The sequence below is a fragment of the Lactuca saligna genome, chromosome 2 (genome assembly GCF_052625555.1).
Source record: "Lactuca saligna cultivar CGN05327 chromosome 2, ASM5262555v1, whole genome shotgun sequence".
NCBI classification, from domain to species: Eukaryota; Viridiplantae; Streptophyta; class Magnoliopsida; order Asterales; family Asteraceae; genus Lactuca; species Lactuca saligna.
Window position 1 is genome coordinate 135,484,877 of NC_136418.1, and position 25,165 is coordinate 135,510,041.

General features: G+C 36.9%; 2 protein-coding genes and 1 pseudogene across 2 annotated transcripts; all 3 read right to left on the minus strand.

The window, feature by feature from the left end:
- Nucleotides 1-4,900: 4,900 nt before the first annotated feature.
- On the minus strand, nucleotides 4,901-6,258 carry LOC145030120 (uncharacterized). Its single transcript, XM_078978541.1, has 3 exons — nucleotides 5,665-6,258; nucleotides 5,407-5,550; nucleotides 4,901-5,065 (listed from the first exon to the last, which is right to left on the minus strand). The coding sequence occupies exons 1-3, from the start codon at nucleotides 6,256-6,258 to the stop codon at nucleotides 4,901-4,903; spliced, it is 903 nt and encodes a 300-aa protein (XP_078834667.1).
- A 6,104-nt stretch (nucleotides 6,259-12,362) lies between these two features.
- On the minus strand, nucleotides 12,363-14,988 carry LOC145030121 (transmembrane 9 superfamily member 2-like; annotated as a pseudogene).
- Nucleotides 14,989-18,785: 3,797 nt separating this feature from the next.
- On the minus strand, nucleotides 18,786-23,583 carry LOC145031721 (transmembrane 9 superfamily member 2-like). Its single transcript, XM_078980328.1, has 7 exons — nucleotides 23,391-23,583; nucleotides 22,310-22,350; nucleotides 21,636-22,218; nucleotides 21,416-21,553; nucleotides 21,128-21,284; nucleotides 19,338-19,822; nucleotides 18,786-19,257 (listed from the first exon to the last, which is right to left on the minus strand). The coding sequence occupies exons 1-7, from the start codon at nucleotides 23,546-23,548 to the stop codon at nucleotides 19,038-19,040; spliced, it is 1,782 nt and encodes a 593-aa protein (XP_078836454.1). The 5' UTR covers nucleotides 23,549-23,583; the 3' UTR covers nucleotides 18,786-19,037.
- Between the last annotated feature and the right edge of the window lie 1,582 nt (nucleotides 23,584-25,165).

The following is a 25,165-nucleotide window of genomic DNA, read 5'->3' on the forward strand; positions in this document are numbered from 1 at the left end:
ACCTATACTTACTTGTGTGGTCATTTATATCTGACCATAGGGTCTTGTTCGTGTTATTGATAGGATGGTCTTATTTGTATTATTAACCAGAGGGTGTTACTCGTATCATTGACCGGATGGTCTTATTTGCTTATGCCAAGATATGTGTTATTATGCATCTTGTCTTTGTGACTTATGTTGTTATATTATTTGTGCATATATTAGATTATGACCAGAGGGTTCATACCGAGACGTGAGATCGGAGGGTCTTCACTGAGACACATGACCGGAGGGTCCTTATCGAGATTTAGCCATAAGCGGCTAATTATTTGTGTATGTGGTATTTTGGGTAACTCACTAAGCTTCGTACTTACAGTGTTGATATAAATGTGTTTTGAGTGCTTTTGTAGGTTCCAGGAAGGTGGAGGCATAATTGTACACATTCGTCAACTTATTATGTCTTGTGGATTGTGGGATACTCTAATATTGTTCTGATAATGGTTTAAAATTTTGTGATGACTTGGATTTATGAATAATGTTTGGTTAATTAAAAATGAAAAAAAAAATTATTTGAAATTTGAGGTGTTACAATAGGTGACCTATAGAGGGGCGTACTCAACCAACCTTGGACTTTGACTTTTGTTGACCCAGTTGATCGTTGACTTTTTGACCAAGTTTGACTTTATGTCAAACTTGATGGTTTTGATTGATGATTAAGATTTTATTGATTCTGATGTTAGTGGATCCGCGGGAGCAAGCAGTGTAGCAGGGAGCGTATCATGGTGTTCTCGGGTTTCTCATTTTAGGTGAATTTCTTCTCATTATATCGTGGGTCGAAGGCACCAATGTCGGCCCATTAGTTTTGTTTATCTGTTAGTAGAAGGATGTCTTAGGGACTGTATATAGTCATGTAGGATAGATTGAGGACTCTTGGTCTAGAATCTCTTACATGCTCCTTGTTTGGTTGTGGTTCTATAGTAGGACCACCTGTTCGGATAGCTATCCCACCTCTAAATATATATGGTCATGCACTCCTTGGATTTTGATACTTAGTATGCTTCTATTCTATAGTGATCTGTTAGATATGTATCATGGCATCAAGTATGTTGTTAAGTTGTAGTGATTTGTTATATCTGTATCCTAGTATCGCGTATGTTGTTATGTTGTAGTGATCTACTAGATATGTATCTTGGTATCGAGTATGTTGCCTTGCCATAGTGATCTATAGATCTGTATGTTATCTGTACTTTTCGGTTATCCTCTGGTGGAGTGCCCTAGGGAATATCTATGGTCACATAGGATAGTCAGAGAACTCTTGATCTAGGATTTCTTGCCTGATCCTTGTTTGGTTGTGGCTCCAAAGTAGGATCATATGTTCAGGTGGCTATCTCACCTTTGGTTACTTATGGTTACTCATTTCATGGAGGACGGATGTTAACAAGATTGTATTCTATGGGAGGACATGTAGGAGGTAATGAGTTGTATGTTTGATGTTTATCTGTATTATGTGCCTACTAGATCCTTGTTTTTTATATGTTGACATATAGTAGTTGTGGGTTGAGGTGGTCCTGATTTGTGTTATAGGCCAAGATACCTAGTGTGGGCCGCCTGTAAGTCATAGGCACGAAGACTCTGGAAGAGCGGATGGGTTGAGGCGGTAGGCCAACAAACCTTGGGTATTCCAGCACGATGTCTGATTGGACCTATTGCATGTTGGCATTCTAGTTCAAGGGTCTGGTTAGGCCTGGGTATTCCAACCAGGAGGTTTTGGTCCATTATGTATGCTTGTATGTTTATCCTATGGGGTATTTTTAGGGAAACTCGCTAAGTTTCATGCTTATCTAGTTGCTTATTATTTCAGGTATCATCGGTGATTATGGGAAGGCGAAGGTGGGACTATACACACCCATTAGCAGCAATAAGGATTTCTCGTTCATCATAATACTCTGATTTTGAATAAATGTAAACTGGAATAAACAGTTTTATTAATAATTAATTTATAAATTGGTAAGTTTTAGCTTAATAAAAATAGAAAGTTTTCATTGGGAAAAATGGGACATTATAAAGCAACTCGTTATCGAAAAAAGAAAGAATTCATTTCCAGGTGCTTCGTCCTCTCGTGAAAAACCGGATTGTTCGCAAAATGACGGGTCGACTGCTTGTCGCAAAACAAATTGGTGGACAAGTCTAGGAAAACTTGTAAGTTCTTGAGGAGGCATCAAACATGCAAAGCTTCACTAACAATCGAGGCCATAGCATGATACTCAGTTGCAGCGGAAGAGCGAGAGACGACGGATTGCTTTTTAGTTTTCCAAGAAATTAGAGCACTTCCAAGCAGAAGTAAGTAACATGCTCAAGAACGTATTGTAACTTCTGGTTCCTAGTACGCATTTAATTATAATTTATTCACTTTTGTATAGCTACTCGACAAGTTGGATGCCCCAGACTCATCGAATAGAAACGAGATTAGCCGCGGGATTTTAAGTCGCCTACTCGGTGAGTTGAAAAGCCTCGACTCGACGAGTAAGGCTGTCAGGATGAAACCCTAATTTCGGGGTTTTGCACCCTATTTAAGCATCCTAATCCCCACTTTATAGCCTCATTTCCAGCCTCCAAGTCCCAAACCCAAACCCACAAAACCTTAGAGCTTTGTGTGAACTTGTGAGCAATTTTTAGTTAACTTTGTGTGATTTGAAGCGTGTAGAAGAAGAAGAAGCTAGAGGATTCCAGGAGAAGATTGTAGATCCAGAAGCAACATCTCATCCTCTTCATTTTCTGGTAAGCAAGCCTCAACCTTGCTTAGTAGCTTGTTAGATCTCCTTCTTATCATTTCATGGGGGTTTTGGTCCAAAAAGATTAGTCCTTGGGATATGGACATCCCAAATGATCTACCTTTTAGATCTAGGTATTAGAAGGGGTTTCATGGCATAAAGTTGCAAACTTTATGACCATGGAATCCCCATGCAAGCTTTAAGGTGTTATTATGGCCTTTTAAGCCACAAAAGGCCATGAATGGAAGGAAAGTTAGGAGCTTTACGTATGTTAGTATGCCTTAGCTTGGAGTATTATGGCTTTTGGACCAAGATCTATGTCGTAGAGAACTAGGTTTTTAGCTAAACCCATTAAGAAGGACTAAGAATGGGTAAATTTGGAAACTCTACCCTTAAAATGGAATTTCCAGTATGTATAGGGAGTAAGGAGTTTGGATCTGAAGGATAGGAGCTTAATCTGCTAAGATGGCTCAATCACATAGGGGATCTCGGCGAGTTCAGAGAGTGACTCGACGAGTTGAGTCGTTTTGTCCTGATTCAATTTAAGGTAGAGCTCGATGAGTTTGTGAAGGGACTCGCCGAGTTGATTCACTGAATCGCGACTATGAGTAGCCAGGGAACTCATCGAGTCAAGGGGATGACTCGACAAGTTGGATCGTAATTTTAGGTTTTTGGATTTATAGACTCTATGAGTTGATAAGACAACTCAGTGAGTTAAGTCAACTTAGAACATTGACTTTCACCAGAATGTTGACTTTGACCAGGGATAAAATGGTTATTTTACCCTTAGAAGGATTATCAGTTTTTGACTTAGTGATTATGGTGATGATAATAGTCGGGGAGTCATTGGAGCAGCCATCAAAAAATCTTCACTCGAGATTCCAGCTATTAGCTCTACGAGGTGAGTTTTCCTCCAATAGGAATGGGTCAAAGGCACCAAGCCCGACCAGTTTATGTATATGATTATGTTTTGGATTAAGGTCAGATGTCGGGCGGGGCCTGATGTAGGTTTATATGTTTTTCCGGATTTCGATCCGATGTCGGGACGGTAACTGAAGAATGTTAGTATACTTGTTGTCTTTGTGAATCTTGAATGTTTATGTATTTGTATATTTCCGTACTACGGTCCGATGCCAGGGTGGTTCCCGAGGAGTGTTTGTATGTTTCCGGATTTTGGTCCGATGTCGGGCGGGGCCCGAGGAATGTGTATACGTCTATAGTTAAGTGGTTATGCTTAGGTTATGTGTATTAGTAGCTATGCTCATATGTATGCCGAGCTTTGCTTGATGCTGGTCGGGGCCCGATGTCGAAAGCAGTCTGATGCCGCGTGAGGCTCGATGCCAGGCAGGGCCTGATGCCAGACAAGCTGATGTCGAGCATAGCCCGATGTAGTAGGGTGAGGCCCAATGTATGCTATATGCGATTATGTGATTATGTGTATGGTATGTGTTAGTTTGGGGAGAGTCACTAAGCTTCGTGCTTACAGTTTTCAGTTTTGGTCTCGGGTACTTCCGGTAGCAAAGGGAAGAGCTCGGGATGATTGCAGTGCACACACTATTCGTTCAGCCTAGGATATTTAGACTCTGATATTTTGCCACATGATTTTGATACACTATTTGTTATGATGATTTGAGATACATGACTTATGATATTTATTGTGATGTTGATGAATTATGGTTTTCTTAAATGATTTTTAAAATGAAATTTTTAGATTGTATTTTGGGATGTTTCACGTATTGTGTATGGAAAACCGAGCCAATAAGAGTTATAGAAAGCATTGAAAATTGGTTGTGGTAAAAGAATTAATTAACCCAGTGTCCCCTTTAGGTATCTTAGCACTCTAGTCACGCCTTGCATATGAATTTGACTAGGATCAAAAGCAGATAGACTGACTCGAAAAGTTAATGACATATGTAATGTCAGGATGTGTAGCTTGAAGATAAAGAAGATGACCAATAAGCCTACAATATGACTAGCATCAACCAGAGATTCTTCTTCTCTGCGGTCTAACTTCAAGTTATGTTCAATAGGAAATGAGCTCTATTTGCAACCCAACATTCTTCTATCTTTGAGAATGTCTAAGATGTACATTTGTTGACTCGGAACTAAGTCATCAGAAGTTTTTTCCACTTCTATACCAAGGAAATATTTTAATTTTCCAAGATTTTAATACTAAAAGCTTCATCATGTTGCCTTTTTTGTTGTTGAATCTGGTCAAAATTGTCACCAACTATAATGACATCATCTACATAAATCAAGATGGCAGTGTAAATTTTGTCTCGGTTTTGCAAAAACAATGAGTGGTCGGCCTTTAACTGACAAAAGCTTATGCTCAAAAGAAATTTTGTCAATTTGTGGTACTAGTTCCATGAATCTTGCATTAGACCATAAAGAGAATTTTGTAGGCAATAAATACGAGTATCATTCTCTTTGGAAAAAACTTAGGGAACTTTCATATACACTTCTTCATCCAGGTCACCATGCAAGAAGGCATTCTTGACATCGAGCTATTGTTTGAACCAGTTCTTCTTGGTAGAAACTCCTAATAGAGTATGCATGGTGACCAATTTTGCAACTGGGGCAAAAGTATTGTGATAGTCTACTCCTTCCATCTGAGTGAACCCTTTACGACTAGCCGAGCTTTAAACCATTTGACCTCGCTAGCTGGTTTATATTTTATTTTGTAAAACCATTTTGAATCAATAGCCCATTTTCCCTTTGGAAGATCAGTAAGAGCCCATGTTTCGTTATTCTCAAGAGCTCGAGTTTCTTGTTGCATAGCTTGTTGCCAACGTTCATCCTGAGAAGCTTGTTCAAAAGTTTTTAGCTCATCATTTGAGGTAATGATAATTAGGTAAGCTTTATGATTTTTATAAAAACTTTCTTAAGAAACAAAGTTTGGTATATGGTGTACCATTGAGGTCACTTGATTGGAGTCAGTTTGATGATGATTGATCAAAGGGGGTAGCTTGACAAAATAATCTTTGAATTTTTGTGGTTGTGATTTTATCTTGGTGCTCCTTGAGTTATTCCCGTTTTCTGTCTCATCAATTTGAATCTGATCACTTGTGAGATCGGCAGGTTCGACATGTGGGTATGTTTTAGTGTCATTATGTTGCATATCTTCCTCAATGTCCCTATTTTGAGGGCTAACGAGACCATCATAGTCATTGTGTGTTGATTCTTCTATGAAAATAGATTCCAATGGTTGCTTGATGGTGTGTTTTTCATAACATATGTCGTCATGATAATTAGTAGGTTCTTCAACTTTGTTGTAATATTTAACTTTGTTGTAATGTTCAGCATGATTACTCGTGAGTAGGAAAATATCTTCACAAAAAAGCATGTCCCTACTAACAATGATTTTCTTTGCTTCAACACCAAAATTGTTGTATCCTTTGGTTCCTTGTGGATAACCTAAGAACACACCAGGCTTCCCTTTCTTCTCTAATTTTTCTCCCTTTGTATTCGTATTTTTGTGATGCACAAGATAGGCAAAAACTTTCATATGGTCGTATTGGGGTATTTAGTTCCAAATGATTTTGTAAGGGGTCTTATTTTTAATGACTTTAGAAGGAAGGTGGTTGATAATGCAGATAGTCATTAGAATGCATTCTCCCCAAAATATTTTTGGAATGTTTTCTTTAAAAAAGATTCCTCGAGCTGTCTCATGCAAATGTCTGTGTTTTTCTTTCTACGACACCGTTTTGATGCACTGTATGTGGACAAGTTGTTTCGAATAAGATATTTTCTTCCTTATAAAACTGAAGCATAAGATTGGAGGTGAATTCCCACCATTTCCGCATCTAATTTTTTTATATGTTTCTCAAATTGGACTTTTATCATTTTGTGACAATCAATACACTTGATAGCATCACTTTTATGTTTGATAAGAAAGACTCACACAACTCTACTAAAATCATCAATTATAGTAAGGAAGTAATTATCCTTTGTAGAAGATGGTATACAATACCCACCCCATATATCACAATGGATCAAATCAGAATTTTCTTTGGTTTTAATAGAGTTAATAGGAAAAGGCATTCGGGTAACTTTTACTTTAGCATAAGAGTCACAAACTTCATTACTAAAACTAATGGAATTATTTTTAACTAACTCAATTCTAGAAAGCTTATCCTTTAAGGCATGACCCAATATTTTGTGCCATGTGCTCGTGACAATCACCATAGCATTGCATTCCTTATTCATCCCTATTCGATACAATCCACCATCGCATCTACCCACACCAATCAAGTTCCTCACTAGTAACCTCTGCATCATAGAAAAATCAAGAAATAACGTAACTACACATTGGAGATCTTTACTTATGCGACTAACAGAAAGTAAATTGCATTTGAAATTCAGAACACATAAAACCTCGTTCACTTTTACTCCCCTGGGAGAGCACAATCACATTTCCCTTTGACAGGAATGGATTCACCATTGGGTATAACAACTGGGGACTCAAAAAAAGTTCTTTTCGTGTTCTCCTGATAACCTAGTAAATAAGTTATGTGTTCGATGCAACCTGAGTCAATAATTCAATCACCTTTATTGCTTTCTTTACCTGCCACGTTGGAAACACATCATGTTACCTTGTCAATGTTGGTACTAGAAAAGTGTTTCACAAATAGTTGATATTATTGGTTAGTTGGTTCTTGTATGGGACTAGAATTAGGTTCAGTGTAGGCTAGCCTTCGGATTTGCTTTCTCCTTTCTCCCAGACCACCATTATGAGTATCCTACTAGCTTGAAACAATATTCCTTCTTGTGGTCATTCCTCCCACAAAATGTGCAATTCTCATTATCTCTTCTTTCTCTGTTGTCTTTAACATTCTTTGAAAAGCTTCTTTCTTTAGGTACATTAGGGTTTCCATATCTTCTCTGAAACGCCTTGAACGCAGCGGATTCAAGTTGAGCTCTCTTGTCACTTGAGATCAACCTATGTCTATCTTCTTCTGCCACTAGGTGATAATCAGTGCCCAAATTTGGAGTGGGTTTGGTTGCTATTTTTTTTTTTTTTTTTGATAACATTGAAGTCTGAATATAAACCCATGAGGAACTAATACAATCATTCCTTTTTTTTGAAATCGTGTATCCTTTTTCCAATGTCACCAGAACAATTTTCACTCGAACAACGAGGGAAGGGTTAGACAGATGAAGTTTCATCCAATAGTGATCAGAGATTTGTGAAATATGTTGATAAGAGGCTCCATCTTGCTGAGTGGCTGTAATGTTTTGTTTTTGTTTGTATGCTCTAGGAGAGCTTTCCTTTTCGAATCTGTCGAGCAAATCCGACCACATTTGTGATGCATTGCTTGCGTACTTCACATTGTTGCGAATATTCTTCTCCATGGCAGTGTTAAGCCACCCCTTTAGCATTTCATTTCATCGCATCGCATCCATGGCATGTAGTTCGAAGATCCATTCCCATCTTTCTTGATGGTCCTGTCCATGAACTCAAATTTTTTCTTGGCGAAGAGAAACTTTTCCTTCTCTTGTGACCAATTTACATAATTGGTGTCCGTAAGAACTTCGTTAACGTGGAGTTTGTTTAGTGAAATCGAAAGGATGGAGATATTAGGGGGAACTATGATCGATTGTTGTGTTGGAACCTTCCCTTTCATCAACTTTGTATTTTGGTTCACTGCTTCTGTCATCTACGTATCACCGGACCACCCCCACCAACGAATAATAGGTACCACCACTCCAGGCAAAGTTAGTGGGTCGTGTAACAGGCGACCTGTAACATCCCAAAATTCAAGGCGAAAATTTTCATTTTTAAATAATGTATTATAAAACCAACAGTATAAGAAAACATCCATAATATCATTCCATGTCAAAACCAAAATAGAAATAATCAAAACATGTTATCATAAACATTATCAAAGTGTAATCCCAAATATCTCATGTGCGGAGAACCATAGTGTGATGCGCTATGATCGAGCTAGCTCCTTTCCTTTGAAAACGAAGTACCTGAAACCAAAACTAAAAACCATATGCATGAAGCTTAGTGAGTTCCCCCATCATACCACATACCATGCAACACACATGCTACCAAGCATATACGGGAGTTGGCCTACCCCTTCGGTATCTTTCAACCGGTATTCGGGGACTGTTTCACCCCTATCACTATCGCATAATAACATAGCATAACATACATAAATATACTATCAGGCATATCTGGGTTCCCGATCTACCCCTTCGGTATCTTTCAACCGGTAACCGGGAGCTAACCTCCCCTTCGGTATCTTTCAACTGCTAAGCGGGGACTATTTCACCTCCTACGACTACCACATAATAACATAACATAACATAACATACTGCTACGCATGCATGGGTTCTAAAGACCCCTTCGGAATCTTTCAACTGGTATCCGGAGACTATTTCACCCTAATATTACTAACATATATAACAGAGCATCCTAGCACATAGAGCATATCAGATATTTGCAAACCAGAAAATTATCACAAAGAAAATCATCTCATACATAGTCACCTACTAGTAGGCCAGCATTTGGTGCCTTAGACCCACCTCTACTAGAAGGTAACTCATCTCACACTACGGATGTACCGTAGACATAACCCCCGGCTGCTGGATGACATATTTCCGAACTGATAAAATCAAAACATCACCCAATTAATATTGGGTTCCAACACATAACCATAAATACATACTTGGGGGTAAATACTACTTTACCCCTAACTTAGCTTTATTCAATCCCAAGGCCCAATCCAAAGGCCCAAGAGTCAACTATGAGTCAAAGCCCAACATATGGCCTGATTTTCCAAATTGGGCCCAAACCTTTACAAGGTCTTACCATAAGGCTCAACCATTTAGTCTAGTCCAACATTCAACAATCTAATGGCCCAATGTCACATAATTATAAAGACCCAAGATATGGCCCAATTTTCCAAATTAGGCCCAACTCCTTATATGGGCCTTACCTCAAAGCCCATTAATTATTCTAGTCCATTTGCTTGATCTTGGATGGCCCATTAATAATCCAATCATCAAGGCCCAAAAAAAAGGTCCAAAAATAAACCCACGTGAAATTAGGGTTTCTCATAAAATGACAATTAGGGTTAAGTGTTTCTCACTTAACCCATTAAGGACTTAATTCATTAATTCCATCATCCTTCTAATTAAATCATATGGTGTGATTGGGCTTAATACACAATTCCATTCCAATGGCCCAAATGTGGGTCTCGATAAGTCCAAGCCCATAAATCCAAAATTAGGGTTTCTAAACCCTAATTAGGGTTTCCAACCCCATCTTAGCCCAATAGGCCTAATAGCTAGGTCTTTTGATCAATTAAGGATCATTAGGCCCATTAGGGTTTTACTAGGCCCATTAGTATCATGTTTGGGCTTTTAGGCCATTTAGAGCTTAATTGGGCCCATTTAATCCAAACATCCCAAACGAGTCATAATACAAACGAGGCACACCGCCACCCGAAACGGCGGCCGGTAGCGGTAGGAGGCGGTAGCCACCATCTCACGGTGATGGTGGTTTTGAGTTTCTTTCATTATTCTTTTGCTAATACATTTTACAACTCGAATATCAATAACACACACGCACACTAACATAAGCACACACACACAGCCATCCTAGTGATAGCCAGTGGCGGCATACGGCGATAGAAAAGCTATAACCGGCGGCAACCACCATGATGGTGCACTTGCTTTCCGGCGATAAATACCTCCCAAGCACACATATCACACACCAACAGTGGAAATACAGGTACATACACATGCTCAGGTTGCAACAAGAACCCAGCCACCCTCTTGGTGGTGTATTTTGGTCGGCAGTGATGGCAGCACCTACAATCATCGATGACATCGACGGATAGAGCTCGAAGGAGTCACAAAAGCGGCTAACGGCGGCATTGGACCTGTGATGACGCAACAAGAATGAGGGATGTGGCGGAGGCACCTTCACGATTCGGTTGCGCCTCCGACAACCACGCCGCAAAGGCGCTCATCAACAACACAGCAGCAGGCAACGGCCTTGTCGTCATTGAAGGGTAGGAGTAGCAGCGCACGCCATGGTGGTGGTTATGGATTCCATTGGCGGTTGGGTGACTCTGACTTGCGAAGTAGCGGGTGGTGGATGCAACGTCTCGTGGCAGCGACTGAAGAAGAAGAAGGAGAAGAATAGCAGTGGAGACTCTGTCTTTGCATGGCAGCCATCCGCCAATCGTAAAATGGGGTGGTGGTGGCACCGATGAGGGGGCATAAGGATGGAGAGAAGTGGCGGTTGTAGATCCCCTCTAGGGTTAAGGTTACAGGACCCTAAATTCCCGACTCATATAAAAGTTTTCCATAATGGCAACAGCAATCCCTCCCTTCCCTTTTCTTTCAAATGTAATCTAATATTTACCCTTTTAACCCTATCCATGTAACTCCTTTACAAAATAAGCCCCATATTTTACTAAGTGGTCCCTCCCTCTACAATTATTTTCAAATGAGGTCCTTAATTAACTCTTTAGCCCTTGTTTTCATAATTCCTTTCCTATCGAGTCCTAATTATTACCAAGCAACCCCTGTCTTTAATATTACTTATAAATTAAGTCCGGATTTTACACGTTAATCCCAGCCCTCTAAAATTATGATAGTTAACTCCTCGAGATCCACACTTTGCTATATAATTATAAATTTTAGGGCTACTATTCATTCATTAATTTGTTTATTTATTTATTAAATAAACGGGGCGTTACAACTCTCCCCCACTTAAATTAGATTTCGTCCTCGAAATCATTCCTTACCATTTCTTATACGCCAAGCCACTTAAGTAACATGGCCATAATCCTGGGTACCTCCTATCCTTTCTAAGGCAACCCAAATCATCGCTCACAGGGTTCTAAAACCCAAAACTAAACGAACCCTTGCAGCAAATACATCTAATAAGTCTGAAAGTTGTAGTCTCGAGGTGGTCTGAATCCCTAACAGACCACTCATACTGAATCATCATTGATGAATCCATTCCGTTTATCCCACAACTATCTCCTAAACTTCTGATAGCTTGAGGTTCTCACTATAAAACATGATCACAGACCTAATTATCCTTGCAGATCACTTATACTTGTTCAAGGCTCAGCTAATCTCGATGTGAGTGACTTGTCACTTCGCAATCAACCAGTTATTTCGTCTGTACTTGCAACATAAAACACAAATACTAACACCGCCCAAACACAGAAACTGCTCGAACACTGAACTTCCTGAAGCAATATGTTTCCACATGTCTGTTTTCCAAAAAGTAACGAGACCTCCCTGGTCTCAATTCATTCACCAATCATCTGAAACACCAGGTTACGGCCCAGAAGCAGAGCCAAAGGGCTCCCTACTTAGTCGACTTCTGAACGAAATCCTTCTCTGGAACTAGTTGCCACTAAATATCATGACATTATGGCTCAAACAACCTCCTGATCCAACCGATCGGGTCCATGTGTCGAATCCTAACGTTACCAAATCCAAGGCTAAAAGTGATTGCTACATGACCAATGCTAGGATTATATCACAAACGACCTTAAGCAATCTCTTGCTTCCTTGATCTCATAACTGTAGTGGCGTTCCTACAGTCTTATCACTAGCTCAACCAGATCTAATCTGTTAGGTAATTTCGAAATCCAATCCGCAGATTTCCATATCCTTACTGGTACACCCAAACTGTTGGGTGCTACTGTTCCTTCCTCTTTCCAACAACACGCTCATGCCATCTACGAACCTAGTAAATGCTACAGCTACATCCGCAATCTCACGACACTCTGTCACTATCTGACCGCTAGTGAATGCTACGACTACCCCCCGTAGTCTTACAACAAGTAAATATGATGTCACCAAACTCCATATCAAAACAATAACTACAATTGTCCCAAAGGGTAGTACAGTTTTGGCTGTGTATGCGATGCAATAGTGTTTAGGAAGTAGAAGGTTAGAAAGAGGTGCCCACGAAAGAGGCATCCGGTTAATAGCAGGGTTCTCACCTGTTGATGAATGAGATTGAGAGATGTTAGATTTGAAACTATGTGGTGAAGCAAATGTTATATTGGTAAATTTGTATAATACCCAGTTGCTTCCATCTAGCTGGTGGTAGAAAGACGATGCGGTGTAGCCTACGATTCTGGATGTAAGCGCGTAAATCACAACAAGTGCATTGAAAAGAGCTCCTCGATTATATGGATAAAATACACCAACAAATTCAAGTATGAAGACAAAAAGTTCTCTGATATTTAAAAAAAAATAGTAATCAATATAATGAGGATTAAATATTGTACTAAAAATGTGCAAAAACTAGTTTACTTACAGAGTAAATAGTCGGGTCCCGGAACCAAGGGCAGTAGCAAACAAAGATTTGTACTTTAGATACCGGAACATATCACCATGAATGTACTTCCATCCAGTCTCCTCTTGATCATCAGATGCCTCTTCATCATGAGCATACCTTTTTGCAAATAATATAATTAACAAAGGGTAAAAAAAAAGGAATTGTATGTAAAATAAATGGATACTATTCCTTAGTCCTTACTTAACAAATTGATTCTTCAAGACACGCATAAGAATGGTGGCAAGAAAACTGGTTAAGAGAAGAACAATGACACATGAGTTGATAATTGAAAACCAGTGAAACTCTAAATGATGTGGTTGTGAAGAAGATTGAGAGTATTTCTCCATTCTATTCTCAAAAGGAATATTTGTTTCTTTCCATCTGACTTTATACATGAATTCCACCTCAACTTCTTTGTCTTTAGTGAGATCCACTACATCATTAGGATTAGCTTTCGCGATTATCTCTATGACATTATCTTTGTTGTAGAGGATCTCAAATTGAAGATGTTAAAAAGGTAATAACTTTCCTTGCTAGGGTCATTTTTGTCTTTTTCAACTTTCTATAGAAAGCTCCAGAAAGGTAAGTCATCATAGTACATTTCGAAATAATAGTCCTTGGTGACAGCACTTCAGAATTTAGATACTTCTTGTGTTGTAAGTTTTTTCCTACAAACAATTTCAGAGTCTTTTTCAACCATGAAGTCAAGTTTATAAAGAGCATTGAATAAAAGGTCTCCATTTAGTACTTCATCAAGAGCTTCTAGCTTCTCCTTTAAATGGGTTGAAAGCAACAATTGCATCAATGATGTTTAGTGGCAAGAGCAGTAAGTCAAAGAAACAAAAAAAAATAATGATACAATAAGAAATAAGCAACTGGTAAACAGAAGGGTAGATAAAAAAAGGCGGTATGTTTCACTGTAGAAGAAGAAAAAGTGATGAAATGAGGTTTCAAGAAGCATACATATAAACTGAATATGCTGAATAAGTTGAAGGTTCTTCAAATTTGAAGAAATCAAATGCATTTCATAGAATACACACAAATTAGTAATCCTAAACCTACACATTCTCTAACTAAGATTTCTAGGGCCTATTCTTTCTATATTTCATGTCAATTTTACCTTGTAGACACTCAATAACATGAGAAAGTTCATCAAGGACCATTTCTAGTTTTTTGTATACAAATTCCTAAAATTTCCCTTATGAATAGTGCAATCCTATCTCTCATTTCAGTTTGGCTAACGAATTAACTACACAACTCTTTTCCTCCCCTTAATTTGTGGATTATAAGTTTCTCATAACTTAGTGAATTTTCTTACAATGCAAACACGAATTAGCTGAACGATCATCGACCAATCTAAAGTTCAGCCGATAAAACTTGGAAGTAAGCAATAAAACCCTGATTATCATATTTTAAACTGAGATCCAACAAATTACTAACATAGAAACCTTAATTATCAAAATAGATCCACTAAGTCAGTGCAAGCAGTAGTAAGAAACATAATGTGAAGAAGAAAACGCATAATACAGAGATCTAATCTACATATAGAGGATAATGCCTACCTAGGGTTATGGAAAGGACCGACTTTGTTGGCATAAATTGGGACCTCATCACCAGATTTGTATTTTTGATATGAGGCATCCGATTGAACTTCTTCAATGCTAAAAGCCACTAGTATTGCCACTAGCAAAACCGTACCACCAACATTTTCTTCCACATCTTAGACGTTTGATACAATGGACACCAGTAGATGCAATATTTTACATGTATGTCAACATATATCATGTACTTTATATACTCCGGAAATGTTTGTTGAAGGGGGTTATCGTGTACTTTTCGGAAAATTGAATTTTACATAAATGTTCCCTCATGTTTTGTTTCTATACTTTAATGACCAGCATCTTTAATCATGCATTTTAATAAATCCCATGCATTCTTTCATAAATAACTTCATAGTTTTTTGGTATGAATTGCAATAAGATGGATCATTTTAAAAAGAAACTTTATTTACAAAATGAATTTGGTATTTTCATCAAACGACATAATAATAATTAAAAGTGTATTTTTGTAGATTTTAAATCCAATCTGTTTTTAATGTGGAAATATGTTAAATGGCAACAAACTATCATTTTTCTTTAAATGTGTAGAATATTTTATTTTTTATTTATAATAGGTTCAACTTCTATTTTTCTACCAATCTAAGAAAATATATATCATAATAACAAGTTGGACCATTTAGCAATCAAGTTTTATATGAATTGTCAAAAAAAATGAAGTCTGAGAATTATGGGTGAAGAAGTGATTCATCTTGAAGACTTGATGTACGATTGTCAAGTAGTTTAATGACTACATGTAACATCCCAAGATTTGTCGTTTGTATTCACTGGGGATGGAAGGGTAAAGCCATGAAGAGCCTAAGGGCTAAATTGTAATTTTGGGACCAGAAGGAGTATGTTGGGCGTACACTTGTGTACGTTGGGCGTACTCATATCTGAAGGAAACCCTAATATCTCAGGTTAAGGGCTATATAAACATCCTTATGACTCATTTTCTCTCCTCCTTCTCAGTCTCCATCTTCAAGAAACATCCCCAAACCCTAGTTCTTATGTGTGAGAGTCAGTTGGTGGGTATTTTGAGCTATTGAAGGTGAAGCCATTGCAACAAATAGTTGAAGAAGGAGATTGGCTTGTAGATCTAAAGTTTTGTTGTGCCCTAGAAGCTCCAGGAGGTAAAAAGCTTCAAACTTTATGCTTGTAGGTCATTGATCTAGCCTTTCTAGCATTATGGAACCATTTCTTATCCCAAATACCCCCAATATGGTGCATGATGCATTTTGGACGAGATAAGTTGTCCTTTCTAGACCTTGAAGAGGTCTCAAGTGATAAAATGAGGTCCCAATGGCTTAAGATATCCCATGCATGGTGTAGAAGAGTCTTAATGGATTAAGAGCTTTCTAGACATCCAAAGTGATAAATTTCGAGACTTTATGAGTCCTAGGCACATTTGGTCACTGGATCTGGAGTTTGAGCTTAAGTGCTTAAGTCATTAAGCACTTATTAGGGTTTTGGTGAAACCCTGCGTACGCCCACCGTAAGGTTCTGTACGACCAGTGTACTAAGTCAATGATCCCGTTTTCCAGTTAATGTGATACTCGTGTATGCCCCGTGTAGCCTTGGGATACGCCCAGCGTACGCCTTCTGTGGACTTTGGTGATTTTGGGCTTTGGGTTTGGGCTAGTTGGATTTGGGCCTTTGCTGGACTTTATGAATATTATGTTTTGGATCAATGGATCATTATGTTAAGCACAATTAGGAATTTGGGCCCAATTTAGTAAATTGGTCCAATAATGGGATTTGCGTAAGGACTTTCAAGGTTATGGTATTGGCATTGGGCGTTGGCCCAATTAAAAGAATCGACATGATACTTGATACATAAATACATTTAAAAATAAAATTATATATATTATTAAAAATATAAACAGGTTGGCAGGTCAACACGTTTATTTTTTGAGAAACTCATATATAACCCGTTTAATAAACGGCCGGGTTGGCGAGTTGGCTGATTGGCGGGTTGAAAAATTCAACCCAAACCCAATTATTTTGTGTCGTGCCGCGGGTCGTGACGAGAATTGTCATCCCTACTAACAATTGGATCCAGCTTAGGTCTCCTTCTTTTTTTAGGGTTTGGTTGTGGGGCAACTGTTGGATTTTTACATGAAACCTTGTTGACCCTTATGTTGGCAATTTGTACATTGGATTATTCTAGACCTTCCCATATGGTAGTACTTGTCATTATTTTCAGAAATATGCATTCTTCTCTTGATACTTGATCTACTTGGCATCCTTCTAGCTAGGGGGTGGTTTGGTATATGGAGTAGCTACCCATTACTTACATTCACATGTTGCAAATTCCTAAAGTAAGTATCTTTGCACCTCTCCTTACTAAACCAAATGCTAATAAACTTAGTCAGATCTTTATGAGTGTAATAGATATTAGTTTGTGCATGAACACAAGGTATCCACAGATGACCCACGACTTACATGAACATGCATGTAACCCCAAATCCACACAATAGGGTTCATAGCCATTCCTAGTTCCTAATCCATCCTAGGGGAAATAATCCAATTCCTGCAAATTAGTATGTAAACAACTTTAGTAAGATAAACTTTTCGGTCTTTAAAAGGAAAAGGGATAAAAGTACATACCTCATATCTTCACCAAAATTTCTCATCTCTTTAATATCAGTAGGACATACATCGCCTTCTCATCTACCAACCTTTTAAAGCATTCTAAAAAACTTATCCATCATGTATAATTTGATTTCTTCAAGCATAGTTATGAGTGGTTTCTTCATGGCCTCCAAGATGATGAAATTGAACATTCAACAATGTCATCTTCCACTGCCTCACAAGCTATTCCACTCCCAAAATAAGTCATGCACAATGTAATGGGGTGCCTTTAATTCAAATGTTCATAAGCAATTCGGTATAACTTCCTTGAAATTGGAATATATGTGTTTAGTACATTGCATGTGCTCCACATAAAGAAGGATATCATTTGTTTATTCAAGCAGACCCTGTAATTAGGATATACAACATTAAGAAAATATAACCAAATTGCATAAGAAAGTGTAATCAAGTCTTTCAAAATTTGCATATGATACAAAAGAGATTAACACCTAAACCATCTTTGTATTGACGAAAAGGGATAATATCATTTCCTAATTTAAGACTGGTTTTATTTCCTTTTGTTCATTCATTGTAATTGTATTTATACCCCATTGTAATTCTTTGTCAAAGATTAATAAGAATAGGTTTTTACCTCTCATATGGTATCAGCTAATAGATCCAATTTTTTCTCAACCCTACCTACATGGCTACTGAAACAGGACTCTCTATGCTTACAAACAAATTATCATCTTCCAGTTATATCTTATGGAAGAATCAAGTTTATCCACTCCTTTCTCATCAAAAACTTATATCTCACATCGACGGTTCTTCTTCTCCCCCTTCTCAAACCCTCACTGGCTTGAAAAAGACCAAATTGTCATACTTCTTCTTCAATCCTCCTTAACGGTGGAAGCCATGGCCGAAGTCATCGGAGTTCAAACATCTCGAGACCTCTGGACAACTCTCGAACGATTGTAATTCTTTATCAAAGATTAAGAATCGGTTTTTACCTCCCATACTTTGTCCTTAGACTGATGGCCCGTTTCCATGGTGTCGTCTTCAAAATCAGAACCACAATCCTCGTCATTCTCGACCTCCGAATCATAGATGTAAGCATCAGATACTCCACAGAGTGTGTTCAGGACTGTTGCACCCAGAAGGTGGTTTATTTTTGAATTTGTTTTCCTCTCCAACATCTATGTACATGATATTAAATTTCTCATCTTGGTCTGCGCCAACCAAATTATTGCCTCAAGCAACAATGTTTGGCTTCATTACAAGGAAGGAGCTCTATAAAAACACTCTTCAAGCATGGATTGTTTGGGTCCTCACTTAAGCTCTCAATGAAGAAAATGTTGACCGTAAAAACCCTAACTTTAAGAGGGTATGTGTAAATGAAAGGCCATATCAACGGTGGTGTTGGAGATAATATGATTTCCTTACATAAAAAGCCAAAAGCTCTAAACAATACTACTTGAACTAGCTTTTGGAGGAATTAAAACTTCATACACAAAGTCATATCACAATATGAAAAGCAGGTGGAAAAGATGTAGAGGGCTTGTAAATAAGTGAGAACTACTACAAACACTAATTACAAGCTACAGAAGTACAGATTTAAAATGAAAAAGACAAGTATGTATGCCCAAAGCCAAAATTGAGTAGCTACTTTTCAATTTCCTTCCTCTCATCAAACTTTAAAAATATTTAATAAAAAAACAACATAAACTATCAAAACATCCATCAAACATCTAACTTGGACGCTTTGTTCTCATAGCTTTGAGATTTGAGCTTCTATTCACACTTGATTGAGCGGTAAATGTGGCGGACGAAGAACAAGGCAGCACGGAAACCGATCATGCCGAGCATGAGAAAGAAGCCGTAACAAATGCAAGCCATGTAACCGAAGAAGAAGGAGGTCTGCATGAATCCCGACATGTCAGATCTTTCATAGTAGTAATACAAGCAATACCCGTATATGAAAACACCCGTTGACCCTCCACATAGGAAAGACCTGAAAAAAATAAAAATAATTCAAAAATAAATTATATTGAAAAAAGTACGGATTCGAAAGGTAAAAAAAACAAGACATACCTCCACCACCATTCATGGTCCTCAGCAGCAAGTTGGAAGTAAGTCAAAGCAACGGTGATGAAAGCAGTGACAATCAAGAGAATGATGAAAACAATAAATAAGATGCTGTAAATGGTGTAAATCCTGTGGCCCCACACACTGGCAAAGATGTAGTAAAGCTCAATGTAGATAGCACTGAAAGGGAGAAAGCCGGCCATGGCCATTTGAGGGATGGTTTTTCTGTACCATGGGAGAGGTGGAATCTCTCTCGGGTATTTTGTGGTGCGAACAGGAGCTTGGAATTCAGCTTTGCTGTTTTTTCCGGCAATACCCCCGAGAACAAGTAAAGGTGATGTCACCAAACTCCATATCAAAACAATCACTACAATTGTTCCAAAGGGAAGTGCAGCTGTGGCTGTGTATGCGATTGCAACAGTGTTTAGGAAGCAGAAGGTTAGAAAGAGGGGCCCACAGAAGAGGCATCCGGTTAACAGTAGGTTTCTCACCTGTATATCATAATTGAAAAGATCTTATTAGTGTTTTTTTTAAAAATGATGCTGATATCGAATATTATTGATACTAATATGTTTTTATTTTTTATATAGAAAGTGAAATGTTTTTTGATTTGTTATATGAAATAATTAAAGTTGATGATTTCACATGTTTAGACTTTTAGATTTTTTTCACAAACTAGTTAAATGTAGCTTTTTAATTATTGTAGTTTTTAGTTAACAAAACTTTTAGATAACATAAGGGAGAACTCCATAAAAGTCCTTTATGTTTTGGCCTCAAAATCGATTTAGTCCTTGTATGGTTTTTTATTCAATTATGTCCCAAAAACCGGGAATTGTATTCAATTTGACCCTTTTACCCAGTCAACAGGTCATCCAACTTTCAAAAATTACACTTTTGGCCCAGATTTTAAATCTTATTACAAATTTGGTCCAAATTTTACACTTTTGGCCAAGATTTCAAAATTTTGTTACGAGTTCATCCTAAATTTAGTTTTTTACATATTTTTTTTCAAATAAAAATTCGAATATGTTTTTTTTTGTTGGATAATATCATATTTATACAAAAAAAAAACACAATTTTCACACAAAAACATTCTTTTTCTATATATATTTAAAACAAAACATTTTTATATGCAAAATACATATTTACAAAAACATTATTTTATTTTAAATACCTATTTATAAAAACATAGTTATGTGAAAATGCATGAAATACACATATGTAAAATACGTTATTATACCCCTATATACCCTTAAAAACTTTTATAAAATAGGTATTTATTTAAAAAAATTATATACAAAAAAGAAGGTTTTTTATGTGAAAAATAAGTTTTTTTTGTAAAAATATGATTTTATACAACAAACAAAACATATTTGAAATTTTGTTTTGAAAAAAAAAAATGTAAAAAACTTAATTTAGGATGAAATCATAACAAAATTATGAAATCTTGGCCAAAAGAGTAAATTTTTGACCAAATTTGTAATAAAATTTAAAATTTGGGCCAAAAATGTAACTTTTGAAAGTAGGATGACCTGTTGACCGGGTAAAACGGTCAAATTGAATACAATTCCCGGTTTTTGGGACTTAATTGAATAAAAAAAAACATATAATGACTAAATCAATTATGAGGCCAAAACATAAGAACTTTTATGAAGTGCATAAGTTTATGTGTTGCTGATGTGGCAAGTCTTTAGGCGTTTATATGAGGTCAAACATTGTGGATGCTTAATAAAATGTAAAGAGAATATGGAAGCAATAATCCTTATAATTTGTAGAGTAACATTACATTTACATACCCAATTAGTTCCTTCTAGTTGGTGATAGAAGGAGGCTGCAGTGTATCCTGCAATCCCAGAAGTAAGAGCATATATGACAACCAATGCAGTGAACAGAGCTCCTCTATTATATGGATAAAACACACCAACAAGTGCCAATCCAAAGATAAAAAGTGCACTGAATAAAATCAAACACAATTCAGAAACTAATCCATTGAACATGAAAAGTATTAGATAAATAACTCAAGGGCTAAATGCAAGATAACCATTTCTTGCATTTCTCCTTTAATTCAAAAATATTCTACTTACAGAGAAAATAGCTGGGTCCCAGAACCAAGGGCAGCAGCAAACAAAGACTTGTACTTTGGATACCTAAACACATCACCATGAATGTACTTCCACCCTGTCTCCTCTTGATCATCAGCTGCCTCTTCATCATGAGCGTACCTTTTTTCACAAATCAACAATTAACAAAGGGTAAAAAAGTAATTGCACGTAAAATAAATGGATATAATTCCTTAGTCCTTACTTAACAAAGTCGTTCTTCAGGACACGCATAAGAATGGTGGCAAGAAAACCAGTTAACAGAAGAACAGTGACACATGAGTTAATGATTGAAAACCAATGGATTTCCAAATGATGTGGTTGTGAAGAAGATTGAGAGTATTTCTCCATTCTATTCTCAAACGGAATATTTGTTTCTTTCCATCTGACTGTATACATGAATTCCACCTCAACTTCTTTGTCTTCAGTGAGATCCACCACAGCATTAGGATCAGCTTTCGCGTTTATTTCTATGACACGATCTTTATTGTAGTGGATCTCAAAGTGAAGATGCTTAAAAAGGTAATATCTTTCCTCGCTAGGGTCATTTTTGTCTTTTTCAACTTTCCCTAGAAAGCCCCAGAAAGGCAAGTCATCATAGTACATTTGGAAATAATAATCCTTGGCAACAGCACTTCGGAATTTAAATACTTCCCCTTTTGTTAGTGTTTTTCTGCAAACAATTTCTGAGTCTTTTTCAACCATAAATGGAAGCTTATAAGGGGCACTGACTAATCGGTCTCCATTCAGTACTTCACCAAGAGCTTCTGGCTTCTCCTTTAAATGAGCTGCAATCAACATTTGCATCAATGAGGAATTACAGATTCAAGAAATAAAATAATGAAAGGTAATATGTAATAAGATAACAAGTATACACACCTGGTAAACAGAAGGGTAGATCAAAAAAGCGGTATGTTTCACTGTAGAAGAAATCAGACATATAAAATGAGTGTATAAGAAGGCATGTAAGTATATATGCTGTAAGCTATGAGTTTAAGGTTCTTTAAATTCTAAAGAGTATACAAATATGAAAAAACAAAATGCACTTAAGAACATATACAGATTGGAAAACATGAAGTAGGCACTAGGCAACACTTCCTCATTACTGAAAAACCTATCTAGTATCTACATAGAAGAAAACGATAAGTTTTCTAAAGACTTTAGGATTTTTTTTTGTTGAGATTGACTGAATAAGTTACATAATCATCAATACAAAAGGGCTGAAGTGAATTTCTTGTGTTGCTGAGCCACAAGCATGATACTCCCATCTTCTTGTAGTACTTCATAATCTTTTATTAGCCAATATGAATGTTTTTTAAGCCTGATTTAGGCATTATAAATGATTGACATTATAAACTACATAATCTGTTCAAATTCAGGTCTTTATGTTTGGGTTGGAGGCATTAAAGATCTATATACATGTGTATAACAAATTACATGGTGAGGTACAATTAACAACTGGAAACTAATCAGTCTTTTAGACTTTTTAGAGCAAAAAAAGCTCCTTTATTCAGGATGGGGGAGCATTTAAGTGCAAATTTAGCGCTTCCAATCTTTTACCATCATTCATAGACTCATCCAGTTTCAGTTAAACAAATTTCAAATGATCATTTGAAGTTCTGGACTTATAGTCCCACAGACATGAATTGTATCTCAATTTAGGTTTACACTTTATCCATATTAAAAGCTGCACATAATTGGGCAGCTTTCCTTGCAATGCCGACGGGAGTCACAGAGTCGTAGTGATAGGGACCACCACATCCGATCGATACTTACAGCTACAGAAACATAAAACCCTAACTAACATAACTGAAGCTGAGATCCAACAAATAACAGAACAGATCCACTAAACTGTAGCAAAAGCATGAAAACGGAAGAAATGGAGTAGAGAACAAGCATCATGATGCACAAGATCAAACGAATGAAACAGCGATCTAGTCAAAGAATCCATAAGAGATACCTAGGGTTATGGAAGGGGCCGACTTTGTTGGCGTAAATGGGAACTTCCTCTTTTTCTTTGTACTTGTGATCTGAGGCACCTGATCTAACTTCTTGGATGCGAAAAACCAGCAGTAACGCCACCACTAACCACCGGATCACGGCCATTTTCTTCAGCATCTTTGGTGTCTGCTGCAGATAATATGTAAGTAAAATAGATGTAATTCACCTTGTAGATTCCATCGAAGTTTGTTGAGGGCTTTCCGGTCATTTCACCCCAATAGGAAACGATGACTTCTCACGTTTATTGGGTCCCACGATATTATAAAAAAAGAAAATTGGAAAACAAAAAGAGAATGAGCTTAGCAAGTCCTAAAACGGCAAATCGGGCAACATTCACGTTTTAGGGGTATCGATCTTTGTACTAAATGGGTAGAGCTTACGACTCGTCAAAAACCACACCGTAATTAAAATTAACCGTACAAACCGTAACCGATAAACCACAATCGTAATAAAAACCGATGGTGAGGTTTTTTGTTTTTCAAAAACCGCAAATTTGCGATGCAGTGCATTTATTAGTTTACAAAAACCGTAAAAAAACCGGACCGCACCGCACCGCATATATTATATACAATTTTTTATTAATTATTTATATAGTAAATATTAAAAATAAGATAAGTTTTATAGATGAAAAATGGATAAAATACTAGAAGACAAAAGTATTGGTTTTTTTTATATTTAATTTTGAAAAATGATAAAATTAGACAATTTTAAGATATTTATTGTTAATTACTATTGATTTTACGTTTTTAAGATATTAGTTGTTTGTGATTTAAGTTAATTGTCTTATATCTTATGGTTTTTTATCATTACAAGTAATATGTTTGAACTCTTAAAACCGTTTGAGTTATAAATTGTTGTTAAAAACCACACAAAATAACCGCATCAAATTCATGTGGTTAATAACCGTAAAATAAAAAAATAAAAAAATAAAAAAAATAAAATAAAAAAAAAACTCACCGCAAAAATAACCGCATCAAGCAGTTTTGAAAATGGATTAACCGCATTTGCGATTAGTGGTGAGGTTTTGGCTAATAACTGCACTGCGCTCACCCCTAGTAGAACCCGTTTAAATTTAGTAATTTTTAAAGAAAGGATGATGACAACTTTATCTAGCAAAACCTAATACAATAAGGCGACATGAAATTAGTGTTGGGGTAACAAATTTTGACATGTTTATGTACATGGGTTAACACGACACGAAAATTAAACGGGTTAGGTCGGGGTCAAAACTTTCAGCTCGAATATGACTCGTTTAATTATATATCATTTTTTATAGTATATATTATAAACTTGTAATGGGTCAAACTCAAGTATTAAAATTAAAATGAAAATTAGGGATGAGATAAGCTGAATCAAATTACGAAAACAAAAACTCGAAAAGTATAAAAGTGTTCAAACTTTCAAAATAACTTAATTTTACTCCTTACCACCTACCAACTATTTCCATTTTGTCTTATAAACTTAAAACTTATTATGAATTTTATCATACCACCTCCAACTCTAGTGTTTTACTTTTTCTTTTTTCCCCGTCACCTACTTTCCAACTTGTAAAATGTTTCAACATGACATGTATAATTAAGATTCTACAGGCTAAGAGTATGTGATTCCGCCTTAATTCATGTTCTTTGTCTGGTTGTGGATTTAGGGCAGGGTCACTCAGTCGACTGTCTCTTCACTCTTAATTATATACGACTAGGTTACACCAAACCATTATAAAGAGACCTAGTAGGGAAC

Bases quoted from the DNA above. Each gene is read 5' to 3' on its own strand.
- LOC145030120 (XM_078978541.1), bottom strand. From the start codon at position 6,258: ATGAAAGTTTTTGCCTATCTTGTGCATCACAAAAATACGAATACAAAG. The intron at 5,551-5,664 runs GTACACCATATA...CAAGCTTCTCAG, and splicing joins CCAATCAAGTGACCTCAATG to GATGAACGTTGGCAACAAGC. The intron at 5,066-5,406 runs GTCAAATGGTTT...AGCTTTTGTCAG, and splicing joins AATATAAACCAGCTAGCGAG to TTAAAGGCCGACCACTCATT.
- LOC145031721 (XM_078980328.1), bottom strand. From the start codon at position 23,548: ATGCTGAAGAAAATGGCCGTGATCCGGTGGTTAGTGGTGGCGTTACTG. The intron at 21,554-21,635 runs GTAAGGACTAAG...TTGTGAAAAAAG, and splicing joins CTGAAGAACGACTTTGTTAA to GTACGCTCATGATGAAGAGG. The intron at 19,823-21,127 runs GTATGTAAATGT...TATGATATACAG, and splicing joins AACTAGAAGGAACTAATTGG to GTGAGAAACCTACTGTTAAC.